The 24468-nt window shown below is 37.2% G+C and overlaps 1 protein-coding gene across 3 annotated transcripts in view; it reads right to left on the bottom strand.

Moving 5' to 3' along the window:
* Nucleotides 1-206: 206 nt before the first annotated feature.
* LOC131028058 (uncharacterized) overlaps nt 207-24468 on the bottom strand; it is a 133816-nt gene continuing 109554 nt past the window's right edge. For 2 of the 3 annotated variants that reach the window (XM_057958241.2, XM_057958242.2), the window contains exons 8-9: nt 7762-7874; nt 207-869 (exon numbers count right to left, since the gene is read on the bottom strand). In XM_057958241.2, coding sequence (XP_057814224.2) covers nt 533-869; nt 7762-7874 — 450 coding nt within the window. In that variant the 3' untranslated portion in view covers nt 207-532. Of the gene's footprint in view, nt 870-7761; nt 7875-24468 lie in introns of those variants that run through there. The other variant, XR_009102563.2, reaches the window with a different exon arrangement.

Below are 24468 nucleotides of genomic sequence, written 5' to 3'. Positions count from 1 at the left end.
TTTAGGTTCGCAAGGGCTTGCTGAACCTCTTATAAATCTATTTAATAAAATTTACAAATTCTGTCAATAGAAATTTCAGCTTAATATTCAAAACCAAAAATATGAACACACACAACCACAGGGCAAAAAAAATAGTTAAAACACAAATTCCAGCTTTACCATGGCGAAACAAACTTGTACATGGCAGTTTGAAAAGCATTCCACCATTTCAAAACACATATCCACCTCAAATATATAAATATATATACAAATTGGGTACACCTTGCATTCCTTCAAGTTAGAGGAGACTTATTTGAAGCTGCAGCATTGCCGCTACAGGAAAGAATGAAGACAAAGTATTATACATGATTTGATGCCGGATTAACAAGACCTCAAAAAGTTTTACTACAAAATTTCATATTGGAAACAATAGAATTCCCAATACTTCACAAAACTTATTACAAGGTTGTAAGAAATGGATGGCTTTTAATGTAACTATTTTGATAAATTTCATGAGGAACGCAAACATCTTCAAAACAGTCTGGAAAAGCAATCACTTTCTCAAAGGGCCTATATATACTCTCATATATTCTGGCAACATAGACTGCTGTTCTGCATTCAAATTACTGTACCATTTATTTAGAATCTTTAAGTGAGTTGAATGAATTGCTTCCCTGCCAACAATTCTTTCAGCAGATTCTATTTGATTTTCTCTAGGCATTTTCATGTTTCCCAACAGCTCAAATAGAGATTGGGCTGCAGCTAGCTGACATGAGAATGAAAAAATATGTCTGCCCTCTGTCATACAGTGCAGATCAAGCAATGTCGACAGATTCTGTCTTAGCTCTTCAACACCATGTTGTTCAAATCCATTATAATCAATACCAAACCTGCAAACATCATTCCAAGAAAACAATATCAAGGTTCAGTTACATGAGTCAAAGAAAAGAATAATGCAATAAATTCAATCATAGCGGTTGTGGGTACATTAAACTGCACTGGATACAAATGATCCCACTTATTAATTTTAAATTAATCTCATTAAAGAACGAGAGGATAGACCTTTGTCAAAGAAAGTTTCATACCATGTTATGAACTTATGCTTTGCCTTTCATCATTATGGTTCAAATGACCAAAGTACTACCTTAAAATTATAGACATTACCAATTTGCAAAAGATCCAAATAGACATCAGCGAATTTGGGAAACACCAAGAATAACTGGAATAAAAGATTTAAAAAATAAATAAATAATACACCTATAAAAGGTCATTAGGATTCCACCACTCTCGTCTATAGTCTGATATTACATCATCATTGCAGATGCATTCACAGAATCAGCACTATCAGGCAATGATTAATTCATAATCATCCTGGGAAAATAGTAGCTAGAGAAAGTTTTCTTGAATCTAGACAATATCAGATGGAAATAACTTTGACTGACCTAACCACTTCTCATGGGCCATAAGTCAGTGTCCTTGGTTGTACACAACACTCCAATTTTGTTTTGATAGGACTGGGGGCACTTTAGCAAGAGAGTGATAGTTTACACTTTCCTGTTTACGGCCTTCCCATGAGAGGCTTGTTCACCCTCTTTTGTAAATTTTATTGATAAACTCAATAGACCGAAACAGAGGTAATAATAACTAAGTTTCTCAAGGATTCCGGTGACAATGAACTTGAAGATGATGTATTTTGCCTAAAAGACCCACTACATTAATCATAAAAATATGCTATTTTGTTGTTAAAATAGCCACTCTGACACTTATATCAGACTGAGAATGCCTAGACTATGGTTCCTGTTTTGTTGAGAGTCCAATTCAAAATACTCCGATTTATCGATAAAAAAACCCCTCTAGCAAATTCAGCACCAACTTCTCCCGTATAATGATACTAAGAATGCTCAGTCTATGTCTTCTTGTAAGGCTGTTTTAGCACCCTTCAAAAGATCATATCAGAGAAATTCAACCTCTATTGCGTATATGAATCAAGCATCCAAGACATTTAAGAAGGTTCCAAGTGTTGGGCCCTAAAAACTCAATGGTTAAAAGTTTCATAATCTGGTGACCTACAGCAACCAAACAGAGCGAGACTGCAGTGATGAGGTGAGATGCACTGGTGAAATAGGAAGGAGGAGATGATTAAGAATCATTTTAATGTTTATTATAATATTAATAAATGAAGAAAAGCGTGCAGGCCTTGACACCATCAATTACATTAATTGTTTTGAGTCTTTTGACAATAGTTCAAAATCTTGCGAATCACAAAAACTCAGCAGACCTAAACTTGACTTGGACTAGACGGCTCAGCCAAAAACTCACTAAATTAAATTCCTTAAAAAACAAAGCAGGCACGTTTTGCAGGAATTGATAAATTTGTGCATTTTGCAGGGTTTTGGATGCATTTTTAAGTCTTTTTCTGCATCAACGAGTACTCATGACAAGTCTGCAACAGTGACTCGGACTGACCTGCCTAAGTGCTCAGGTGAAAGTTTCTTGGCCCTGAAACAGCCATGTGAGTTGCACAAGTACTCTGAGTTCTGTAACTAGGTTCTGACTTTCATGACATGCATCATTATGCAACTGCTTTCCATTACGTGTAACATGCTTATGCTTGGATAGAAACACTTGTATTACAAATTTTTTCACTAACTAATTTAGTTTTAAATTTTTCCATTAGCTTGGTTACTTGATCTTTCGTTTTATTTAGAGGCACTTTAAATCTCTCAGCCTATCATACAGGACTTTGTCTTTAGCCCCATTATCTTTTGTAAATATTCATAAACATCAATAATAATTTGAATTTTCATAGTGCATAGGCTTGAAACTAAGCATCTCTTACTTTCCATCTTACCAAAAGTTAGATTAGAATTAGAATTAAAAAGAACCAAGTTACTGTGCAAACATTTTGTAATAACATTTGAGGTCACACCCTAAGAAACGGAGATTTCTTCATTGCTGCTTCAACTTTTGGACTCTATAACAATTAAAGTTATAAATATCAGAAGAAAAAAAAAGCATAAGTAAAACAGCGTTGTACTCAGATAAATATCTCAAATGTGTGTCTTGAAATCTCAATTCACTGAATAAAATTGAGAACAGTGCAGGTCATTGCAACTTAGTATGCTTGAGAGATGACCTTGCATTATGAAGATAGTCATCCATAGACATGAATCTCTTTTTGAAAGAAGAACTGGTTGGGGTTGAGTGCAATAGAGAATGAGGATAAAATTGTAGTAAGATACATTATAAAAAATAATTGCTATGTTTATATCAACAGGAAGCTTATGTGTACCTTTGATACCCTTAGTAAAGCTTCAACAATGGTAATGAAACAATTTTGTTTATATAAATCCAATTTATATGAACAGAAGGATTTATGCGGATCTTTGATTCCCTCAATCAAGCTTCAAGAATTGTGATGAAACAATGCCCAAACTTCTTATCCAAATATTCTTTCAAAACAAAGCATGTTTGCCTTCTATTTTGCTAGTTCTGAACTGATACATGCTCCTAAAGCAACTTTATTTACTAGTAGATCCAAAAGGGACTTGTACTTTAAAAAATCTTCATGTATTTTGTATCTATATTGCAATGATTTGGAGGTCTGTATGACCCTAATCTTAATGAATTTTGACCTCTTCTAGATTTGTCAGAACTAAATCAGAAATTGGACAAGTGTCTTAAACTTGTAATGTTGGAGAAAAAGTAAAGAAGCCTGAAGAAGGCTTTCTGAAGGTTATGCTTTTGTAAAATACAGCCAGGCACGGATACAAACAGGATCCTTAAGGACCAAACTCATCACCAATAGACTGGAAATGGGTTTGTTCATTACCAAAACACTCTTGAAGAAAACAAAACCTGAGACCAATCGCTCATCCTTGGAGGATAGACTGATTGATTTTCTGTTATTAGGTTGCCATGTCATTTGTAGGTTTTTGAGTTAATTTTCCAATACTTGGGTTAAATCTTAGAGGGTAGCTAAATAATCACCTGGAGTTTACATTCAAAATGGCAGAGCATAGGAGGTTAGATAGTAGATAACAAAGATTGTGAAATGCAATATAAGGAATATATGTTATCACTTGTATTTTATAGAATTGTGAGCTTATTGTTAATGTAGGTTTTTTAATCTCCCTTTGTATTGAGGTATATTTCATTTTCCAACACATATATTTATAAATGGTACTTATGAGGGTAGATGCAATCTTCTATAAGAGTTTTGTACAACTCCCACTTATTCTTGGAAATTGGAGTTAGTTGTTCTCTTGAACGCATATGCCACCTCTCTTAACCATTTATTTATCTTTTAGAAAGTAGGTGTAACTGATGTTTGGCATCTTCCAAGTAGGTGTAAATCCTGCCTATTTTTTATGGTTGGAGTTACTCCAATTGGTTGTATTTGCCTCACTTCTATTTATATACTACACTCATTATTCGTTTCTAGTGATGAAAAGTGAGCTTCCTTTATGCTATTTGTACATCTCTTGTATTGCTCATAACTAGTTCTATTCTGCTATTTTGATTCTAGGTTCATTTGTTTAAACAATTCTATTGTATAAAATCCTACACTAGGTCTTGAATGGTTTCCGTCTTCTTTGCAGAATTTAACACCTCTAACATTGCATTCATTGCTGATAGTGGATTGGAGACACCTCTCTTGCTAGGTTTCTCAAATGCTGAATTTTGCAAGGTAAATCTTGTATATTCACTCTTGGTTGTGCTGTATATGCTCATTTCCACATTCAATTCTCATTTGATAATGAAATACATGCAATGCAACAAGTCAATAAATGAATGTACAAAAAGTAAATTCAGTCATAGCCTATGTGAGATGGTGTTAATAAATCAGATTTTGGCATAACCAGGTTAACAACAAATCAAGTGTGTATCAGAGCTTTTCAAGTAATGCTCCTTGGAGTGTAATCAGTCTTAGAGGTTGCAGTTGATGCCATTGACCAGATTGGTAAAGGCTAGAGGTGAAGGCAGCTTACTACTATTGCAGAATGGTATTTCCTCAAAAGTGAGATCCAAATCAATGGACAAGCTTGATAAAATGGAGAAGATCATGGATGCACTCAGAGGCAAACTTGGATACTCAAGGTTCAAGAGACATCAAGAACCGATTAGCCTCAAGAACAAGGAAGCAAAGGTGTATACCACACCCTATGAAGGAAAGGTTGATGGTAGATGAAAAAAAACTAAGCAATTAGCTTTCACAATTGGAGAAATACTTCAGTTTGTGTAATGCGAGTCAGGAACAAGACCAGACCTCATGATGAGAAGGTTGATGCAAAATAACTGAGCAATTAGCTTTCATAATTGGAGGAATCTTTTGGTTTGCTTGATGGAGTCAAAATCCCATTTGGTGGGAAAGATATAAAATTCGTTTATCTTTAATGAAGTTACCACTTGTCGGTGGATGCCTGTTTTAAGAAGCTAATTCAGTCTCATTTTTATTCTATTTGACAAAGAAGAGTGTGCAATCAAATGAAATCTTTATGGATAGTGGAAATGAAAATGATGTGCAAGAGTATACCATCAAATTCAAGAAGAAAGGCATCCATACAGGATTGGATACTCAAAACTGCTCTAAAGTAGCTTTAAGGTCTTTTTAGCAACATAAGCATGTGAATCCTCACATTGAAGAATACGACATGTGATAAAGCATGTCCCAAGCCATTGCATTGAGATGGATAGGAAGAAGGAAACTAACCAATCTTCAAACAACAAGGTGCAACCTGAAGTAACAGGAAGAGTAATGGGAAAGGTAACAGAACAATCCATACTATTTGCAAAGATTGACAGAAACATAACTGTTTTTATGTATATAAATATGTCAATGCAATTCCTTGGAAATTTCATCCCAAGAACAAGAGAAGCATGACAAGCATGATACAGAGCAGAAGGTTTAGGAGCAGTTCAAATGTGGACAAGAAAATTTCTTGTAGTTCAATAAAAGAGGCATGTTTTAGTAGTAGACAAGAAAAGGATGAAATGACCAAGCTCTGTCTTATCAAAATCCAAGAAGGCCAAAAGTAGCACTCTTGGATTCATGGTATAATGCAGACTTTATTACCTGTTGGTAGAGAAGCCTGAATTAAAGGCACGTGATCACCCTTATCCCTATGCAGTAGTACAGGTTAAGCAAGGAGACATAAATATCACCCAGAAAATGTAATGCAAGTTTTGGGGTAAATGAGCATTTCATCGGTGAAATTGTTGTAAACATTGTGCCTTTGACGATTGTGCTATTATTTTTGGCAACTCCCTTTATAGGAGAGGGATTCAATCCTTGTAAGAAGAGAAAACAAGTACCATCTTAAAGGAAATTCAAATCATCAATGACAACCTCAAGTTTAAGCCAACCAAGCAAAAAGATTTATCAGTACTTAACAGATAATTAGAATAAAGGAAGACAGATTCAGAATCTTGCCAACCTTGTAAAGATTACGAAGCAAATGATATTGACATTGCACTTTATAGTTTCATAAGCTGATATTGACCCATACCCGAATCAGCAACTTATGTCTGGAATCTAGCATAGTCTTTCTTCTTTCAAGTCATCTTAGATTTTTTTGTTTATTGTTGCCTCTTCGTAATTTTTAAAGTTACTCCATTTTTTCAAGGCAGGGGAAGGACAAGCAATGACATATTTCCAAAACAGAAAAAATAATCCCTTTTTGGCAGTAGCAAGGAGAAGGTGATTGATTGTATACAAATAAATGATAAAGAAAATTCAAATAAAATAATGAAACATCACTGAACATTTGAAAGAGCTGAAATAACATCCATATCATTAAACACTGAACAAAGTGCATTAAAGCTAAAAAATAGAGAATTAAGATTAACACAAATAAACATGAATATCTGATTCAGAATTGATATATTATACTGCAAATAACAACTAGAGGAGTGTCCTACAACATTGGAATAAAATTTATATATTTCAGATATAATACAGTACGAATTTTCATATTTATGCATTTCTATATTTTAAAGCTGGATAACATCAGGAACATCTTGATACTACCAAGAAAATTGAGGGATGTGCCCAACAGTTGAAACAGCCCTCAATGTCCACAGATATCAAAACAACACATGATGTCACCAAGACAGCATTCAGAGGCACCAAAACATCCTAAGGACATGGGGAAAAGGTAGGGTCAAAAGGGCACACTGATGGGACATTTAATCCATGTACAAGATATAAGAGATCATTCCATATGCCTCTAAAACTCCAAATTCCTAAGGAAATAACTAAAACTTAAATAAAGTTTTTTGGATTAAACCTAACTCATAAGAAATAAAACTGGAATCAAACAAACCCTCCATCCATTAATCCAATGTTAGTGAGCAACATAAAAAATTTAAGTAAGCGAAAAACCACTTTATCCATAACTCTAGAGTGAGTCCAGAACTGTAACTACTAACTATGCACACATTATTCACTGATAAAGTATCACAATATCATGAAATAGAACTAACTCAAAATCAAATAATAAAATATGTCACTCATAATTGGAAATATTCAATTTTGATAGTTGAGATGAAGTTTGAAAGCAGCAATCATCATCAAATCACAAAATATAGCAGACGTTCTCAAAAAACAACATATCCAAAAGAACAGTAACCCTATTTCTCAACTAACATAAATTATTTTGCAATAATAGCATTTAAGATTACTTTCAAAAAATGCAAGAGTTACACTGATCGAAAAAAAAAATGCAAGAGTTACCAAATTTAAAGTATAGATATGGCCATAAATAAGGTCGAAGTTTATACCTTCCAATAATGCCTACCAGCAGAAAAATGGTCATTATCAACATGTCTGGTGCATTAGGTTGGGCCATTCTCCAGAAATGAGGAATAAGTTCATTGTATGTCCAATCCCATCCCTTAAAACCATAAATCCAAGAAAAATCATTAGTCCATAATCCAATAAGCACCATCATCATGGGCAGAAGATACATAAAAGAAGGTTTGTTTATACACATGCTTGTAAACCTTCAGTCTACATTCAAAAGAAGTCATTGCATATCAAAAACAAGGCATGCCACAAAAACATTAGCTGGAAAACAATATGACGATTTCCATTTTATATGATTACTTAAAAAATGACTTTGCAATTTGGAATTTAAAACACTAACTATTTTCTCCACAAACCAGTAAATACTTTATCTGCTCTAAACAATCAGCTAACAATAATTCTCACTGGATTGAGTTCAAGAGAGAAAAAAAGGATATCGATGGCTCACCTTGCTGATCACCCAATCAATAAACAAAAACACAGAAACTTACAAGCAATTGACAGGGGACTTAGTGATAGGAAGTTCAGGCAATAGCTAGGAAGAACAATTACAACATCAACAGTCTGCTATAAACATAACAGGGAACAAATGGTGCTTGTTCAGGCACCAAACATATGCATCAACAGAACAGTAGAGACTTTATTCTTATTGATTCACCATTTTATTACAAGAAATTCCGATTCACACAGGAATTGTCTGTCAAACATCTACAAACACCAAAAATGCCTTGCAGGCTGCTCTGGCCGACCTCCTTACTGGCCTATTCAATCATTCATGTCAATGACATCCAGTCGATCTGCCCTTGTGTTATTCTGCTCTTCGACTGATTCTTTTCTAACTTGACCCAAAAAAAAAGCCCCCCCGATTCACCCACATATTCCTTACAAATAGAGGAGAAGTTTGTTGGTGAATGGCTGCCAACATGGCTTTTGGGAACCGACTGCCAACATGAAACTGTGTAAACGACTCCAACTGAGTGCAACAGTCGGTCGGTATTTGTGACATTTAACTCCATTGAAAACGCAACTTCCTGTCACAATTAGGAAAGGAACAGAAACATGGACCGACGGGAACACGAAGAAACAAAACTCAACCAGAACCCAAAACTGAAAGAAAGACTAAACACCAAAAACCATTAAAGGTAAAGGGATGCCCCTGCATCAGATATCAATTATGTATGTAGGTGATCATCACCTAAATCAAGTTTTTCTACAGGTTCCTCCCCTTGTGATATTTTGGGAAATTCTTCTCGCTCTAACTAACTTATTACAGCTTATGGATATTATGTTATCCCATTTTGTAGCCAAATGAAATGGACAGGCATAAAACCATTCCTCCAATGGATCATATATCACAAGTGTAGTTAGAATACAATTACTATTATGCTTTGATAATATTGGTTATCCGACTATGTATTAATTGTCGGCTTTGGGTATTTATAAGCATCAACTAGTTAAAGTAGTGGATTTATTAACAAGTATTCATGAACTTCAAAATGCTATTCTATTGGGGAAGAATGATACCATGATTGCAATGGTCCAATTAGAATTTGATGAGAATGAAGATTCAATAACTGAACCTCCATTATTAGATGACCAAGTGATTGAACCAATGCTATTAACAGTTAACACAACAAAGGAACTAGTGGTAGTGAATATGGAGATCCTTGGAAGGAATCTCACCAATACAATTGTTGATAATGGGGTTGGCATGAATGTACTTCCAAAAGACACTTGGAAAGTCTTGGCAAGCCAACCACTTGACCACCAACTTTTCAACTAGTGGGTGCAAATCAATAAGGTATCAAGGTACTTGGAGTTTTAAAGGGACAAAAGGCAATTATCAGAACCCAAGCACTTTTGTTAAATTTTTTTGTCATTTCTTTGAGGAAGAAAGCTATGATGCATTGCTAGGTCGGGGTTGGCTTTTAGCAACCAAAGCTGATCACAATTGGAAAACGAATACAACCTCCATTAAAAGCAAGGTTAGAAAGTATGGAACTGATTTGAAGACCCAAGTTGTAAGCAAAGAAGCAACATCCTTTGATTTGTCAGAGTCAAAATCCAACAAAGAATGGAAAGAGAAGCATGATCTAGGTCCATCTAGGTCCGACTGAGCCAAACACCGAAGGGATTCTAGAACTACAGTCATGCTCAAAAGTTGAAACAAATTCTCTGTGGCCTATTTCACTAGCAAATGGAGACTATGAGGTATTCCTATTGACTTGTAATGTCCTCAAAGCTACCACTCTCAATGTAGAGCAATCGATTAAAAATGATTTTACGAATTTGGACGGTTTGTGTGTGGGACGCAAATTGTGGGTTACCAAAGACAACAATTACAGCAGAGGCATACTGTTGCAACGTATTCACTTTTCGCTTTTTAGGGTAGCCATTTAAGTTAGATAGTTTCTGTGTGGGACGCAAATTGTGGGTTACCAAAGACAACAATTACAGCAAAGGCATATTGTTGTGACGTTATCACACAATGCCCCATCGCAAATGGGTGCCCCCCACTTTTCACTTTTTAAGGTAGTCATTTAAGTTGGACGATTTGTGTGTGGGACACAAATCGTGGGTTACCAAAGACAACAATTACAGTAGAGGCATACTATTGTGACATTTTCACACATCGCTCCATTGCAAATGGGGACCCCCCACTTTTCACATTTTAGGGTAGTCATTTTTTTGTTAGTTTGCTTAGCTTGGCAATAGTTTCTAGAGTCATTAACCCTTGCTTATGAGAAAAGGTTGGTTTTGTTGGATTGAGTTTGCGAGCAAACTGCTCAAGGTTGTAGAAGAGTTGTCAAATTTTGCCATGTTGCAACGTTGTCAGGAAGAGGTAAAGGTGAGTAAAAATTGGAATTTCCTTCTTAGGGTTGTTTTCCCAACCTTTGAAAAATAGATGAAATCAAATTCCCACTCTCAGAAGCTGAGTGCAAAATGTGAAGGAAATAAAATCTTTCTTCCTTTTCCACTGAGAGAGGAAATTTTCAAGGCAAAATTTGGTAAGGTAGAAATCTTCCTTGTGGGGTGAGAATTTCCATCCCTTCCTTGTGTTAGTCAATTTTCCACCTTTTGCAAGTAGAGCGAATTATCAAGAAGTGAATAGTAGTGATGTAAAGGAGAAATCTTCCTCCTAGAGGTCGGATTTCCACTCTAGGCAAATTATGCTAGTAAAATGAAACGAGGAAGGTCAAAAAACATGGAAATCAAAATCTTCCTCCTTCCTTGTGTTTTTCCACTTCTTCCTCCTAGAGGTCGAATCTCCACTCTCCAAGCAAAGAAGAGCAATGCAAGTCAAAAAATGGAACAAGGAAGCAAAATCTTCCTCATAGGGATTGATTTTCCACTCCTTCCTCCTGCATGGCAAATTTCCACCCTTGCTCTAAATTGAACAATGAATAAAGAGAGGAGTGAAATTCTAAGGCAATGACAATCAAATCTTCCTAGTGGAGGTCGAATTTCCACTCTTCCTCCTAGATTATGCCTTAAGTGAAATTTTGAGGAAGGAAAATCTTCCTTCTTCCTTGTGTTTTCCCACTCTTCCTTCTAGGGTGCGAATTTCTACCCCAATATTTGATGAACTTTTTATTATGAGCAAAACCTTCCTTGTGCGTGGTAAATTTCCACTCCTTCCTTCTAGGTAACATTTTTCCTTCCTTCTAGATTTCATGGTGACAAAAGATTGAAGTTGAAAAGACCAAATCTTCCTTGTAGCGTGTAATTTTCCACCCCTTCCTTCTTACTATCGAATTACCACCCTTTTACTTGCAATTAAACCTTGAAGTGATACACACTAATGAATGATTATTTAACTTGATAAGGGAGAGAATGTGAATTTTATTTGCAAAACAAAACATTTTTTAAGGCAAAAGTCGGTTGGAAGGGAAGATGAAAGCTTGTGACTTAAGATTGCAAGGCATATAAAGCAAAGGGAGAAAGTGCTAGTCATCAAAACAAATTCAAATCTACCAAATCAAATTCATACAAAGGAAGAGATCTCCTAAGTTTGCATTCAGCCAGCAAGAGGAAGGGAATTCAAAAAATCAATCAAATTTTCCTCAAGCCTTGAAGGGCAAAGTTAAAATCAAATTGTTGGAGGAAAGAAGGAGAAGGCTGATCGAAGATCAAACCCCAAATCACTTCTGGCAAGGGAGAAGCAAATTAATCTACATTTTAGGGCAATAAGACTCAGAATTATACATTTACACACAGCAAAAGTGCATTTCCAGATTTTTGTTGTTGAAAGGGTTTTAAGGGGTCTGATTTGTAAGTGTTTGCATTATTTTCATTCAACCCCTGGTGTATGATGCAAAATGTGTTTGCTTTTCAGGTTGGATGCATAGGTGAAACATGAAGAAAGGGCAACAAACTTGGAGAGGACCTCACAAGGTTTGCAAGTGGATAGCAAGTAAAGACTTTGCAACATTGAGTGAAGGGTCAAGTGGTTCAAAAAGGTTGTTTGGCATGGAAAAGTGCACTCTAACATTCATCAACATTGCAAGCAAGAGAGCATTATAACATCAAGGATCGAGACTTTAAGGAAGGAAGATTTTCATTGTCCAAATGGATCGAATTCAGGAGGATGAAGACACAACAAAAGACTTCACCAAGGCAAAGACTCTCAAAAGGCTACACAATGATATCAAAAGTCAAATCATTCAAGGGAGGAGGTCAATGGATACACTTCACCGTTTCAACATTGCAAAGGAAGATATTTTACAATCTTGAGTTTCCTCCGGAAATCCAAGAATCATTGCTAGTACAACGGAGGAATCTCAATGAAGAGAGCCAAGATAAAAAAATTTAAATGAAAAACATCACTAGAAGGAAGAAGATTCCTAAGCAAGAGGATGAGCTTGCCCATGATAATCAAGTATAGGCAAAAGGAAGATCAAGATCAAACATAAGCATCACAAAGTCTACATCAAACATCATAAAGAAAAATTTCCAAGTATGTCGATGAAAATGCAAATGTGATCAAGGCAAAAGATAGTTTCAGAAGAGTTAATCAAAGTTAGACTTGATCACTTACATGAGGCAATTTGGGAATATGTCCCTTCTTCATCACGTTGAGCAATTGGAAATGTTGAATGTCAAGAGATATGCCTCAATCACAAATACGTTGTGATGATCTATATGAGGAGTGATGGGATGGAATCCAATCATTATCCAACCAATCAAATTGTGAAAAGTCAGCACGTCCAAATACACTGAACCTGACTCATCCTACGAAGAGGACAACTACACATGTGACATGTGGCACTACATTGAATATTGTTTAATGTACCTAACCTCAATTCCTATTGGTTGGAACTCAAAGATGGACATGTGTCCCAATTTATTGTAATTATTTCATTGGCTAGAAGAGAGTTTGTTGTAACAAACCCTAATGAGGGTTTTATTGTTAGATCTTGGTCATTGATTTGAGAATCAATCTAAGCCTTCAAAATGTAATGAGACCTTTATATAAGGCTCAAACTTCTCATTTGTAAAGGTTAATAGAGAATAGTTAGTAATGAGATAGTAGAAGCAATTAGAAGTACAGTAGAGTAGGAGGAGAAAACTTGAAATTGTTGCCAAGTTATGTTGAAATCAATTCAAAACTTTCATTGAAGTTATGGTGGATGTATGTGTTGTGTTTTTACATGTTGCATGGTTCCTTGTAACTTCTCACTTTTAGATAAAGTTCATTGATTATGATGGAGAATCCTTCACTTCATACCATTTACACCTTGTTGATTGCAAGTTGTAGTGCATGGTTAGTATGAACCTAATTATTATCGTGGCAAAGTTCAATTGTGAATACTTCATTTGGATTGTGCCCATATTGGGTATTTGAATGGATTGTTTACAATATGAAGATCTTTCACTACCTTAGGAGACCGCAATCTTTCTATGGTGTTATGAGCTATCTCTAGTTAAGTGGAAAGTAGTTTCATGAAAGATTTGTCTCTCAAAGCATCATTCAGTATTGTCATTGTCCTTAGGAATTAGAAGTTACAATAGATTCTCAAAACCCTTTTCCCTTTGTCCTTTTCTTTAATTTGAGTCTGAATTAGTTTAGGAGAAGAAGAAGCACATGATTGATACATCTGATGTTCATGTTCCAGTTATAGTCCATAAACGTAAGTCCCCTTGGATTACCAGCAATCACATCTATACACTAAGTATATCCACATATAAAGTAAAGACCTAACTATAGGAACCTAGTATCACCTCATTTGATCACAAAGTTTAGCATTTGAGGAGATTTTGTTCAAGAGAGGATAAGATACTCAGTATTTTGTTCTATGTTGTAAGGTGTCATAAAAAAACACATCAACACATACAATTGTGCAAAAGAAAGCAAAATAATAGATGTGGAGTATACAAATATTGGTCAAGTCAAATCAACTTCACTGGAAAGGAAGAGGCAAAAACATTCTACGGTAATTAAAGGAGAAAATAATAAAAGGCATGATTATACACACCCCAACTATATCAAATGGTTAGATAATGTCATACAACCAAGCTGCATAGCAGGACGAGTTCCTAAATCCCTTTGCAAAGTACGGCTACAGCATAAAGAAAAGTTACTCTCGGCAAAAGGAAGAAACCATAGCAAGTGCCCAACAAAGTTAGTCATTTATAATATCATATGGCAGCCGAAATATTCATTCACTTAGCACACTATATGACCAAGGCAACTATTTATTCTCCTCCATGTTGGATTTCTTTCCGAAAATAATACACCACACTGTCTGGCACTTTAATTCCTACATCGTACAGCCACTCATCTTGTGCAGTATACAAAAAGAGTCGTTGCACACCACATGGTAGGATCCCCACAACGTGCGGCTTTAGTTTCCTCAACTCATTGCATGGCATATCATACATCATTCATAATATTCCATATGTTGGACAAAAATACTTCATATAGTATGATAGCATCTTATACATTATTCAAAATACTATGTATATTGGGTAGAGATACTTCATATTGTATGGTAATATTTGCAAATTATCATACGCCAATTTGAGCACACCATACGACTTGTTGACGTGTTTTTTATGACTACGTCGAACATAGAATAAAGTTGCCTAACAGTCACTTCACTCTCTCTTGATCAAATACGATTGCATGCTAAGATTGCAAGAAGTTCAAACAATTGACAACAAGGTTCCTTTATGCTACGGACGAGACTCAGTTGGCTGATGTGATTGCTGGTAATCCAAGGGGCCTTACGTTTGCATCGTTATTTTACTTCTTTGTTGTGGCTGGAACTCCATCATCAGATATGGCAATTTTGCGATGCTGCTGCTTCGAACGGACTAAAATAAACTGAAAGTAAAAGGGAAAGGGTTTAGAAGGATCTAAATCTACTCCTAAGGGAAGTGATAACAATGAATGGTGCTTTGGTGGACAAATTCCAAATAAACCAAGCTCTGCTTCGCCAAGATCAACTACAACTCCGCAAGAACCAGTGCAATCTTTTGGGGATGGTAAAGGATTTTCAAATCGAGAAAGTACATTTGAATACCGAAAAACGACGCAATCCAAATGACTATCCACAATCGAACTCAGCACAAATTTAGGGGGCTCAAACTAACTTTACACTGCAACTTACAATCAACAAGATGCAAAAAATATGAACCATGGAAATTCATAAGACACCATTACATTCTCCATTGAAATCAAAGCACTATACTACTTCTACTCTAAGTGAGGAAGGTGAAACCATGCAAGCTTTGAAAAAATAATTTAAGTGGACACCATCAGAGGACATTGTTTCACTGTTATTATCTCAAAACTAATCGCAACAATTTCATGCGAGGCTCCCTCCCCTTTACAAATGAGGGGGTCACCCCTTTATATAGGTCTCAGGCGATGCAAACCCTAATTAGGGTTTTCCCTAAAAGATTCTCCACTCAAGATGCAACAAGGTGGGAATCTCCAATTAATAACCCATCATGCCCATATACAATTAATTCAAAAGTATCCAAAAAAGCATCCATTGCAATTAATTACACTCCAGAAGTACCCACTATGCAATGAATGTACCCTCATGCAAAAATCGCTCATGATGCCATAAATGCACCATCATCTTCTGAATGTGACGACTACATGCAAAAGGAATATGTCATAATGCCATAAATGTGACGGCTGCATGCAAAGAGATGCTTCATTAATTCAACGTCCGTTGACTCGGCTGCCACTTGGCGAGAAAACCTTGGAGAGAGAAAACTTCAGGAGAGAAGAATTTGATCCATGAAGAATTTTTTCTTGAAGTTTCTTGAACTCTCCTTGCTCTGGAGGAGATTTTCAACAATTCTCCACCATCTCCTATTTTTTAGGAACTTCCACAATTTTAGGGTTTTGGTCCAGGAGAGAGAGAATTCTCTCACATATCCATATCTTCAAAAATTTCTAAATTTGTAGGTCATTTGAGCCCTGAAAATGGATTTTTCAAATTTTTCCCTAGTGGGGGGGGGGGGGGAAGTTTCTTCTTCAGTTCATCCATGATTCCTTCCTTGCCTTAGAAATTTCATCTTCAATTCATCCTTGGGTGTGATTTCTTGTTGTGGAGGAATTCTCCTTTGGAAGGGAATTTGTTCCTTACCCTGAGGAAGGAAATTCTTCATGCCTTAGCCAATTTTCATGATTTCCAAGAGCTATATCCTGAAGGAAGAAATTTCAAACACTTGGTCAATTTTTTTACCTTTCCTGGAATTCTGTCCTGAAGGAAGGAATTTCCGACACTTAGCCAATTTTTTCACTTTGTTGGAATTTCTTCTTCTTGGGTGCAATTCTTCCCTGAGGAAGGAATTTTCATTTTATCACTTTCTCCATGGCTCTTGCTATTTGGCGCCCTCCCAGGTGTTAGGGTGGAATTTTGCATAGGTGGTGGATTCTCACAATTTATCCATTTCTCCTTGCCTTCTCCATTCTGGCGCCCAATCACTTCCTGGGGCGGAATTTTCACTATGTGAAGGATTCATGGAATTTTTTGTGAATCCTTGAGACCCTCATTTTGGCTCCCAACTGCATCCTTGGACAGAATTTTCACTATGCCATGGATTCATGGAATTTGTCCATCTATCCTTGCCTGACACATTGTGGCGCCCAACTACATCCTTCGGCAGAATTTTCACTATGCCATGGATTCATGGAATTTGTCCATCTGTCCTTACCTGACCCATTTTGGCACCCAACTGCATCCTTGGGCAGAATTTTCACTATGCCATGGATTCATGGAATTTGTCCATCTGTCCTTACCTGACCCATTTTGGCGCCCAACTGCATCCTTGGGCAGAATTTTCCTTATGTCATGGATTCATGGAATTTGTCCATCTATCCTTGCCTGACCCATTTTGGCGCCCAAGTCCACATCTGGGAGGATTTTCACCTGGGCTGAGGATTCATGAAATTTGTAGTTCGATTTTCCAGACCTAGGACAATTTGACCCCTTTGCAATTTTGGAATGACTTCCTGAACCTTGGTAAATTTCTGAGCTTTCCATTTTAGGCATAGGCTTCCAGCACTTGATCAATTTCTAGCTTTCTCTATTTGCTGTTTGACTTTCCGGAATTAGAAATGTCTACGAACGTCTGATCCTTGTCGCCTTATCTGACTGACCCTGCCAGTACTGACTTTCCAAAAATAGAAACACTCAAAATGTCAGCGTTAGACCCCTAAATAGGGTGCAGGAATGACTTACTATAAATAGAAACTTACTAAAAATAGAAATTACTAAAAATAGTAAGTTTGATTTTTGGCAAAATTAGACCAATCCGGGACTCTGTAAAATCCCTAAAAAATAGGAACTTTCTAAAAATAGAAAGTTGCTCCGTTTTGGCTCAAATTTTACTGGGAGGTTCCTTGAAGGGTCCTAATTCCAGTTATATGTTCAGTTTCTTCAAAACCCTAACAAAAACCCCTAAAATCTAGGACAAAAGGCATAAACCCAAAAAAAAGACAAAACAAGCCCTAGACTTCACCAAACTCGCTCAAACGAAAAGCAGATTTAATCAATATGACCCCCAAACACTTGCAAAGCAGAGAGACTAACGAGACTGTTGCGAAAAGACCCCAAAAAACGCAAGCCAAAAGACCAAGAGGGCCTAAAAAGTAGGGGGTCCCCATTTGGAATGGGGCGATGTGTGAAAACGTCTCAACACGACTCATTTTATTAATTCAGTGATTGTGCTTTTTAAGGCCTCAAGCCATACCAAGAGCTTTGGCATACGACAACTCACTTCCTTGCCTCAATGTACGCTATAAGTCAATTTTATGCATGTACAACTTTCAACATACATTATACGACCTCTACTTTGCTCCATCGTACAACCTATCATCCACACCGTACAACTCGATAAGAAGTTCAACATCATACATTGTTAAACACTACAACACCTCTATTTTTTGGCTTCATCAACATTCTTATTTGCCTCTTCAAAAACACAATCAAAATGATGTGCACCATGGAGTTTTTGGTAGTTTTAAAGGTCTTAATTTGAGCTTGATGGTAAGGGCTCCGCCCCTTGACCTCACCTAGTATCACAATAAGAAGCACAGTCGAGGTTCTACCCTAGACCCTACAAGTGGCCCTTGAACCCCATAGGGACGCTGACCCCAAACCCCCACAAGGGATGCTGCCCCTCAACCCCACTGGCGGTGCTACCCACACAAGGAGCACTACCCCTTGACCCCACTAGAGGTGTTGCCCCCAAACACCCATTGCACTCATTCGATTTTACAAGCATAGTATAAGTTTGAGTATGCAAAGTACAAGTCATTGTCTGCAATATTGTCATTAGTCTTCCCAAATATTACTTGATGTTTACTTGTCTGGAAGGTAACTATTTCTTTTGGGGGGGATGATGTAGTCAACATACAATGTCTATTATTATGTATCAATAATATTGGTTATCCAACTATGCATTCATTATCAACTTTGGGTAGTGTTGTGACGTATTCACACATCGCCCAAATTGCAAATGGGGACCCCTACTTTTTTCACTTTGTGGGGTTTTGCTTTCTAGGTTTTAGAGTTTTGTTTGTTAGCCTTTGCTTTTCGAGTGTCGCCAGGGAGATCACTAGGATGGCAAGCTCTGCTTGAGCCAAGGTGAGTCTTTGGGGCCTGTTGTGACGTTTTCACACATCGCCCCATTGCAAATGGGGACCCCTGCTTTTTTTTGCTTTTTAGGGTTTGTCTTTTTAGGTTTTTTAGGGTTTTGTCAGTTAGCCTTTGCATTTTGAGTGTCGCCCGGGGGATCACATGGATAAGCAAGTCCGGCTTGAGTGAAGTCCTGATCCTGAAATTTGGCTAAGTCTGGAATGTCCTGATCCTGAAATTTGACTAAGTTTGGAAACTGAAAAACCTCAAAAAACTAGATTTTGCAATATAATTCCTGGAGGTCTGAAACCACTCTCAAACATCCTGAAAGTATATATGGAATATAACTTAAAGTATAAAAATTATCCTGATAGAGAGTTCAAAAAGTCAAATTTCGCTCCTGTCCTTCACTGAGGATCCAGAGCGAATTTCGCTCTTGTCCTTCTCCAAGGGACCAAGGCAAAGCGCTCCTGTCCCTCACCAAGGGACCAGGGCGAAAATACTTATTTGAGCCATTCCTGGCCTTGTTTGGTTAAATTGAGACATCAAAAGCATGGTGAAGGACGAAATGAGCATGATAGAGCATCCAGACTTGATCAAAAACAATGAAATGATGAAGTTTTTGCCTAGAAGGTCAAATTCGCTCCTGTCCCTCACTGAAGGACCAGAGCGATTTTCCCTCAAGGCAAGTTTTTGGCAAAAGGAAAGCAAGTTTCGCGTTTGAGGTGGGTGGAGGAAGACACAATCGATCCGTTGAAGATAATTTTCGAAGCTAGCAAAGGACGAATTGGCTTGTAATTGCAAAAGTGCTCCCGTCCCTCACTGAAGGACCGGAGCTTGAATTTCAAATTTGCACTGTTCTTGCAGGATCAAGACAATTTTATGATTTGAAGAGACCAAGGAAAACATGATTTATCCATTGAATATAATTTGGAAGGCTAACAAAGGACGGATAAGCTTGGATTTGCAAAATAGCTCCTGTCCCTCTCCAAGGGACCAGGACGAAAAACTTAATATCCAGTCCTTCTCGCCAAGTTTGGACAAATCTAAGCCAAGGCGCGAATTTGAAATGATGTTTAAAATGCCTCGAGGTGGAAAGGAGTTACAAGGACCATGAATTTTGATGACAATTGGCAAAGGGCGCTCCTGTCCTTCACTCAAGGACCAAGGCGAAAATCTTGGGAAAGCACGTTTTTGCCTTGAAGAAGCGGGTTGAACATACATAGAAGAGATGAACGAAGGTCATTGCTTACCTCCAAACTTGATTTGGCGATCTAAAGGACAAAGACCAAGGACAAAAGATGAAATCGCTCCTGTCCCTCACCAAGGGACCAGGGCGAAAATGCTTTAAAGTGCACTCATTTCAAAGATCGAATAAATTGAACTTGAAATTCTAAGTAAAAATGCCATCTTGGACGTCAAAAATGAGGTCTTGGACGTAAAAAACAAGAAGTGTGAGGTCCAAAAGGTATAGGCGCTCCTGTCCCTCTCCAAGGGACTAGAGCGATCTTGTTGATATCTATTATTTTCCCATGCTTGGGCGCCAATATCCTTCAAATTGCATTAAATGCCAAATTCAATAAAACCTTGAAATATTTTGAAATTAAATTGACATTTAATGATGGCGCATGGCATTTAATAATTAATTTTGAGCCTTCAAATCGAAATTTTTTTAATTATAAAGGCATTTGAAATTAATTATTATTAATTTAAAATCAAAAGAAAGAGCGCTCGGGGTATTATTTTAATATTATTTATAAAGTCGGCCTCTTCTTTTATTTTTTATTTATTTTTGGCTTATTTTCAAAGTCGGCCTATGGGAAATTAAAATGGTGAGCGCTCTATATATTTGAGGTGTGTTTTCATTATTCAAATCATTCATTCATTACTTCAAGTGCGATTTGAGGAGCAAGGAACGAGCACGTGGAGAGAGTTTCTACCAAGTGTGGAGACTAAGGAGGGCGAAATTCATCTTAAAGGCTATTGGAGAGGCGTATTTCTTGCTAGATTGGAGGATAATTTCCAGATTTTTGAAGACATTTGAAGGCGAATTTCCAGATCTTGATGAAGCTAGTGGAAGATGGAGTTCTTTTTCCAAGCTAAAGGGGGCGCATTCTGCTAAAGAGAGCTTTGATCTACACTTTGCCTAGCAAAATTCATCTATTTTTACATCATTTCTTAGAGTTAATTCTCAAGAGGAGGTATGGCAAAATCATCTTGACACCCTTATTCAAGGTTTGATTTTTTTTAGACATTTTTTAGAAAAGTCTAAGTATTGCGTAGTTAATTAGGAAATGATAATTCAAAGATTTATCATAAGGTTTCCTAATTAAAATCTTGAATCTTCCTTTTAAAGTTTAATTTTTAGAGTTCAAGATATATTACTAATTTTGAAATGTTGTGTAGGTATCAAGATGGCGACTCCAAGCTCGAAAGATCTACAAGTCGGAAGACTCTCCTCAAGGAAAATCAAGCCAAATCAAGAACGATCAAGCAAGGACAAGGACAACCTTCTTCGCTCCAGCCTAGCATCGACAGGGACGACCTTCTTTGGACTAACATCATCAAGGGCGACTTCTCCAATCCAGTATTCCAAGGCGAGGTACATCAATCATCCTACAAATCAAGGACACAAGAAGTTAGAACAAGGGTTCGTTGAAGAAGCAGATAGTACCAGATGAATTAATTAAAGCTAGCTTCTCAACAACATCAAGTTGAATATTTACCAAGTTACAAGTGTCAGACAAGGTGGCATCCTAGTCATCACTTCTCCAATCAGTGTGGTCCACCTCAGCATTTCCAAATTCAATGTACCTAACTCATGGAAGGTGGCACAAACTCCGATGTACCTACCCCGGCTATCCATTGGTCGATTTTTCCAGAGAGGACATGTGTCCAAGCAATACAATTATTTCATTGGTCGAGCATTAAATGTTATGTAATGGTTGTAACAAACCCTAATTAGGGTTTTCATTGTTGAATCTTGGCCATTGATCTCGAATTGATCTAAGCCATCGAATTGTATTGAGGGCACTATATAAGCCCTGGCATTTCATTTGTAAAGGCAATAGTTAGGAAGGAGTTGGAAAGCGGTTAGAAGACAAATAGAGAGTAGTTAGCTAGTTGATAGAATAGTAATTAGAGTAGAGTAGAGAGAGAAGGCAAAGATTGTTGCCAAGATGTTGTTGTAAAAGACTTGTAACTTCATTGAAGAAATGGTGAAATTTATGGGTCGATTCGACAATTTGCATGGTCTTTATACTTCTCATATTTGATTTCATGTTATTAGATGAGTGGAAGAAATATGCTTGATTGATGGTGAAATTCGCATATCCATACTACTAGCAGTTTGTTGATTGCAGACTTGCCTTGTGTAGTCAACTGGAATCGTTCAGCGTAAGCTTAACTTCAATTATCGCTTCTTCATTGATATGCATCAACCTGATGGTGTCTATGCATGCAGTGATAATTTGAACATCACAAAGCTTTCCTTCGAAGATCGCACTAGCCTTGTGGAGATGGTCCTACGATGTCAAAACAAGACCTCGTTAGAATTTCATCAAAGATCAATCATTGCTCCTACATTCCTTAGTATTAGGATTAGATTCTTTCCTCACCCTCCTCTTTTTTCCTTTTTTTCAAGTCAAAGCTAGTGAAATCCTGTGTTCCAGCAATATTCAAAGCAGATCAGAAGTTCAATCATCAAATGTAAGTCCCCTTGTGATTCCAGCAAATCACATCATACCACAGAGAGCTTATCCACACGTAGAGACCCTACATACAAGAACCTTGAAGTCATCCCAATTGATCCTTTTCGCGACATCTTCAGCATTCGGAGGCTTTACTCAAGAGAGGATAAGGTACCCTTAGGTATTTTATTTTGTGTTTGATAGTGTACAAAATACACGTCAACAAGGCCCTAGAATTAGGATTTCTTTGAAAGTCTTCCTTAGGGCCTGGTTTTGCTCTTGTTGCTAATTGTGTCTTGCTTGGTGAGTGAGTATCATTCTTGAGATCCGAGCTAGGTCAAGTTGGTGAGTGATGACGTCTGGAATGTCATCCTGATCTTCAAATGCCCTGAAATTTGGCTGTCTAGAATGTCCTGATCCTGAAATTTGACTCAAGTCTAGAAAACTGAAGAATCCTCCAGAAACTAGATTTTGCAATATAACTCCTGGAGGTCTGAAACCACTCTCAAACATCCTAACAGTATGTCTCTTATACTTAAATGTTATATTCCATAAAATGTCAAATTTCGCTCCTGACCCTTCCAAAAGGTCCAAAGCGAAATTCTCCATAAGACATTCTACTTTGACCAAAACCTAGAACTAACAAATTCCTAGTTTTTGGGGACATAGATGAAAGAGTTTGATGCATGTTTGCCTTAGGGAGGAGGTTTAAGGCTTTGAAATGATGAAAATCAACCTAAAAGAAGATTTTCACTCCTGACCCTTCCAAAGGGTCCAGAGCGAAATCCTCCATTTAGCCTTCTCTTGGCCCTAAAAACCTAGTTTGACCTTGCCTAGACCCAGTTGGATGATGGATTGTCTTGATTGCGATGAAAGGAGGTTGAATTGATCAAGTTTGGGGGAGAATGAGATGAAAGGAAGTGAAAAGCTAGCCAAGAAAAGGAAATTCGCTCCTGACCCTTCCAAAGGGTCCAGAGCGAAAATCCTTATATCTCTTGTTTTCTTCCTTGTTTTGGCTAGGCATTGGCTTGATGGAGGATGAATTGGTATGTTCTTGCCTTGAGAGGGAGTTGGATGCTTTGGAAGATCAAGATTTTGCCTAGGAGATGAATTTGGCTCCTGACCCTTCCAAAGGGTCCAGAGCGAAATTCACTATAAACCTCATTTAATACCTTGAATGGGCTTAAAACCTGGTTCCTCAAGTGGAAAATGATCTATGTTTGCCTCCCAAACAAGATTGAAGCTTGAAAAGTGAACAATCAAGCCCAAATCATGATTTTCGCTCCTGACCCTTCCAAAGGGTCCAGAGTGAAAATCTCCCTACACCTCATTCCCTTCCTTGTTTGACCAAATTTTGATTTGCAAGGCATCTTGAAAGGAAGAATGGGCATGTTTGGCCTTTGGAAATGTTTGAAAGCATTGAAAAATGAAGGATTTTAGCCAAGAAGGTGAATTTCGCTCCTGACCCTTCCAAAGGGTCCAGAGCAAAATTCCTTACACACCTATTTTTTGACCTTGCTTAGACCACAAACCTTGTCCCTTGGGTGAAGAATGATGTTTAGTTACCTTCTAAGGAGGATCGGAGTTGAAAAGATGGAGGATCAAGTCAAGAATGAGAAATTCGCTCCGGACCCTTCCAAAGGGTCCAGAGCGAATTTTCTCAAAACAACCTTTTTTCCCAATATTCTGCCAATGCAATTGCAGACTAAAGTGAATTGAGGTGAAAGAGATCCTTAGGAATGACTTCAAGTGCTAGGAAATCATTGAAAGAGAAGAAATTGGGCCAAATAGTGAATTTCGCTCCTGCCCTTCCAAAGGGTCCAGAGCAAAATTCCTAAGATCCCTTATTTTCCTAGCAAAATCAAGTCAAACTTGAGTTTTTGTAGCTTGG

Source organism: Cryptomeria japonica, chromosome 5 (genome assembly GCF_030272615.1).
Source record: "Cryptomeria japonica chromosome 5, Sugi_1.0, whole genome shotgun sequence".
Lineage (NCBI taxonomy): Eukaryota > Viridiplantae > Streptophyta > Pinopsida > Cupressales > Cupressaceae > Cryptomeria > Cryptomeria japonica.
This window is presented reverse-complemented; position numbering and strand designations above follow the sequence as displayed.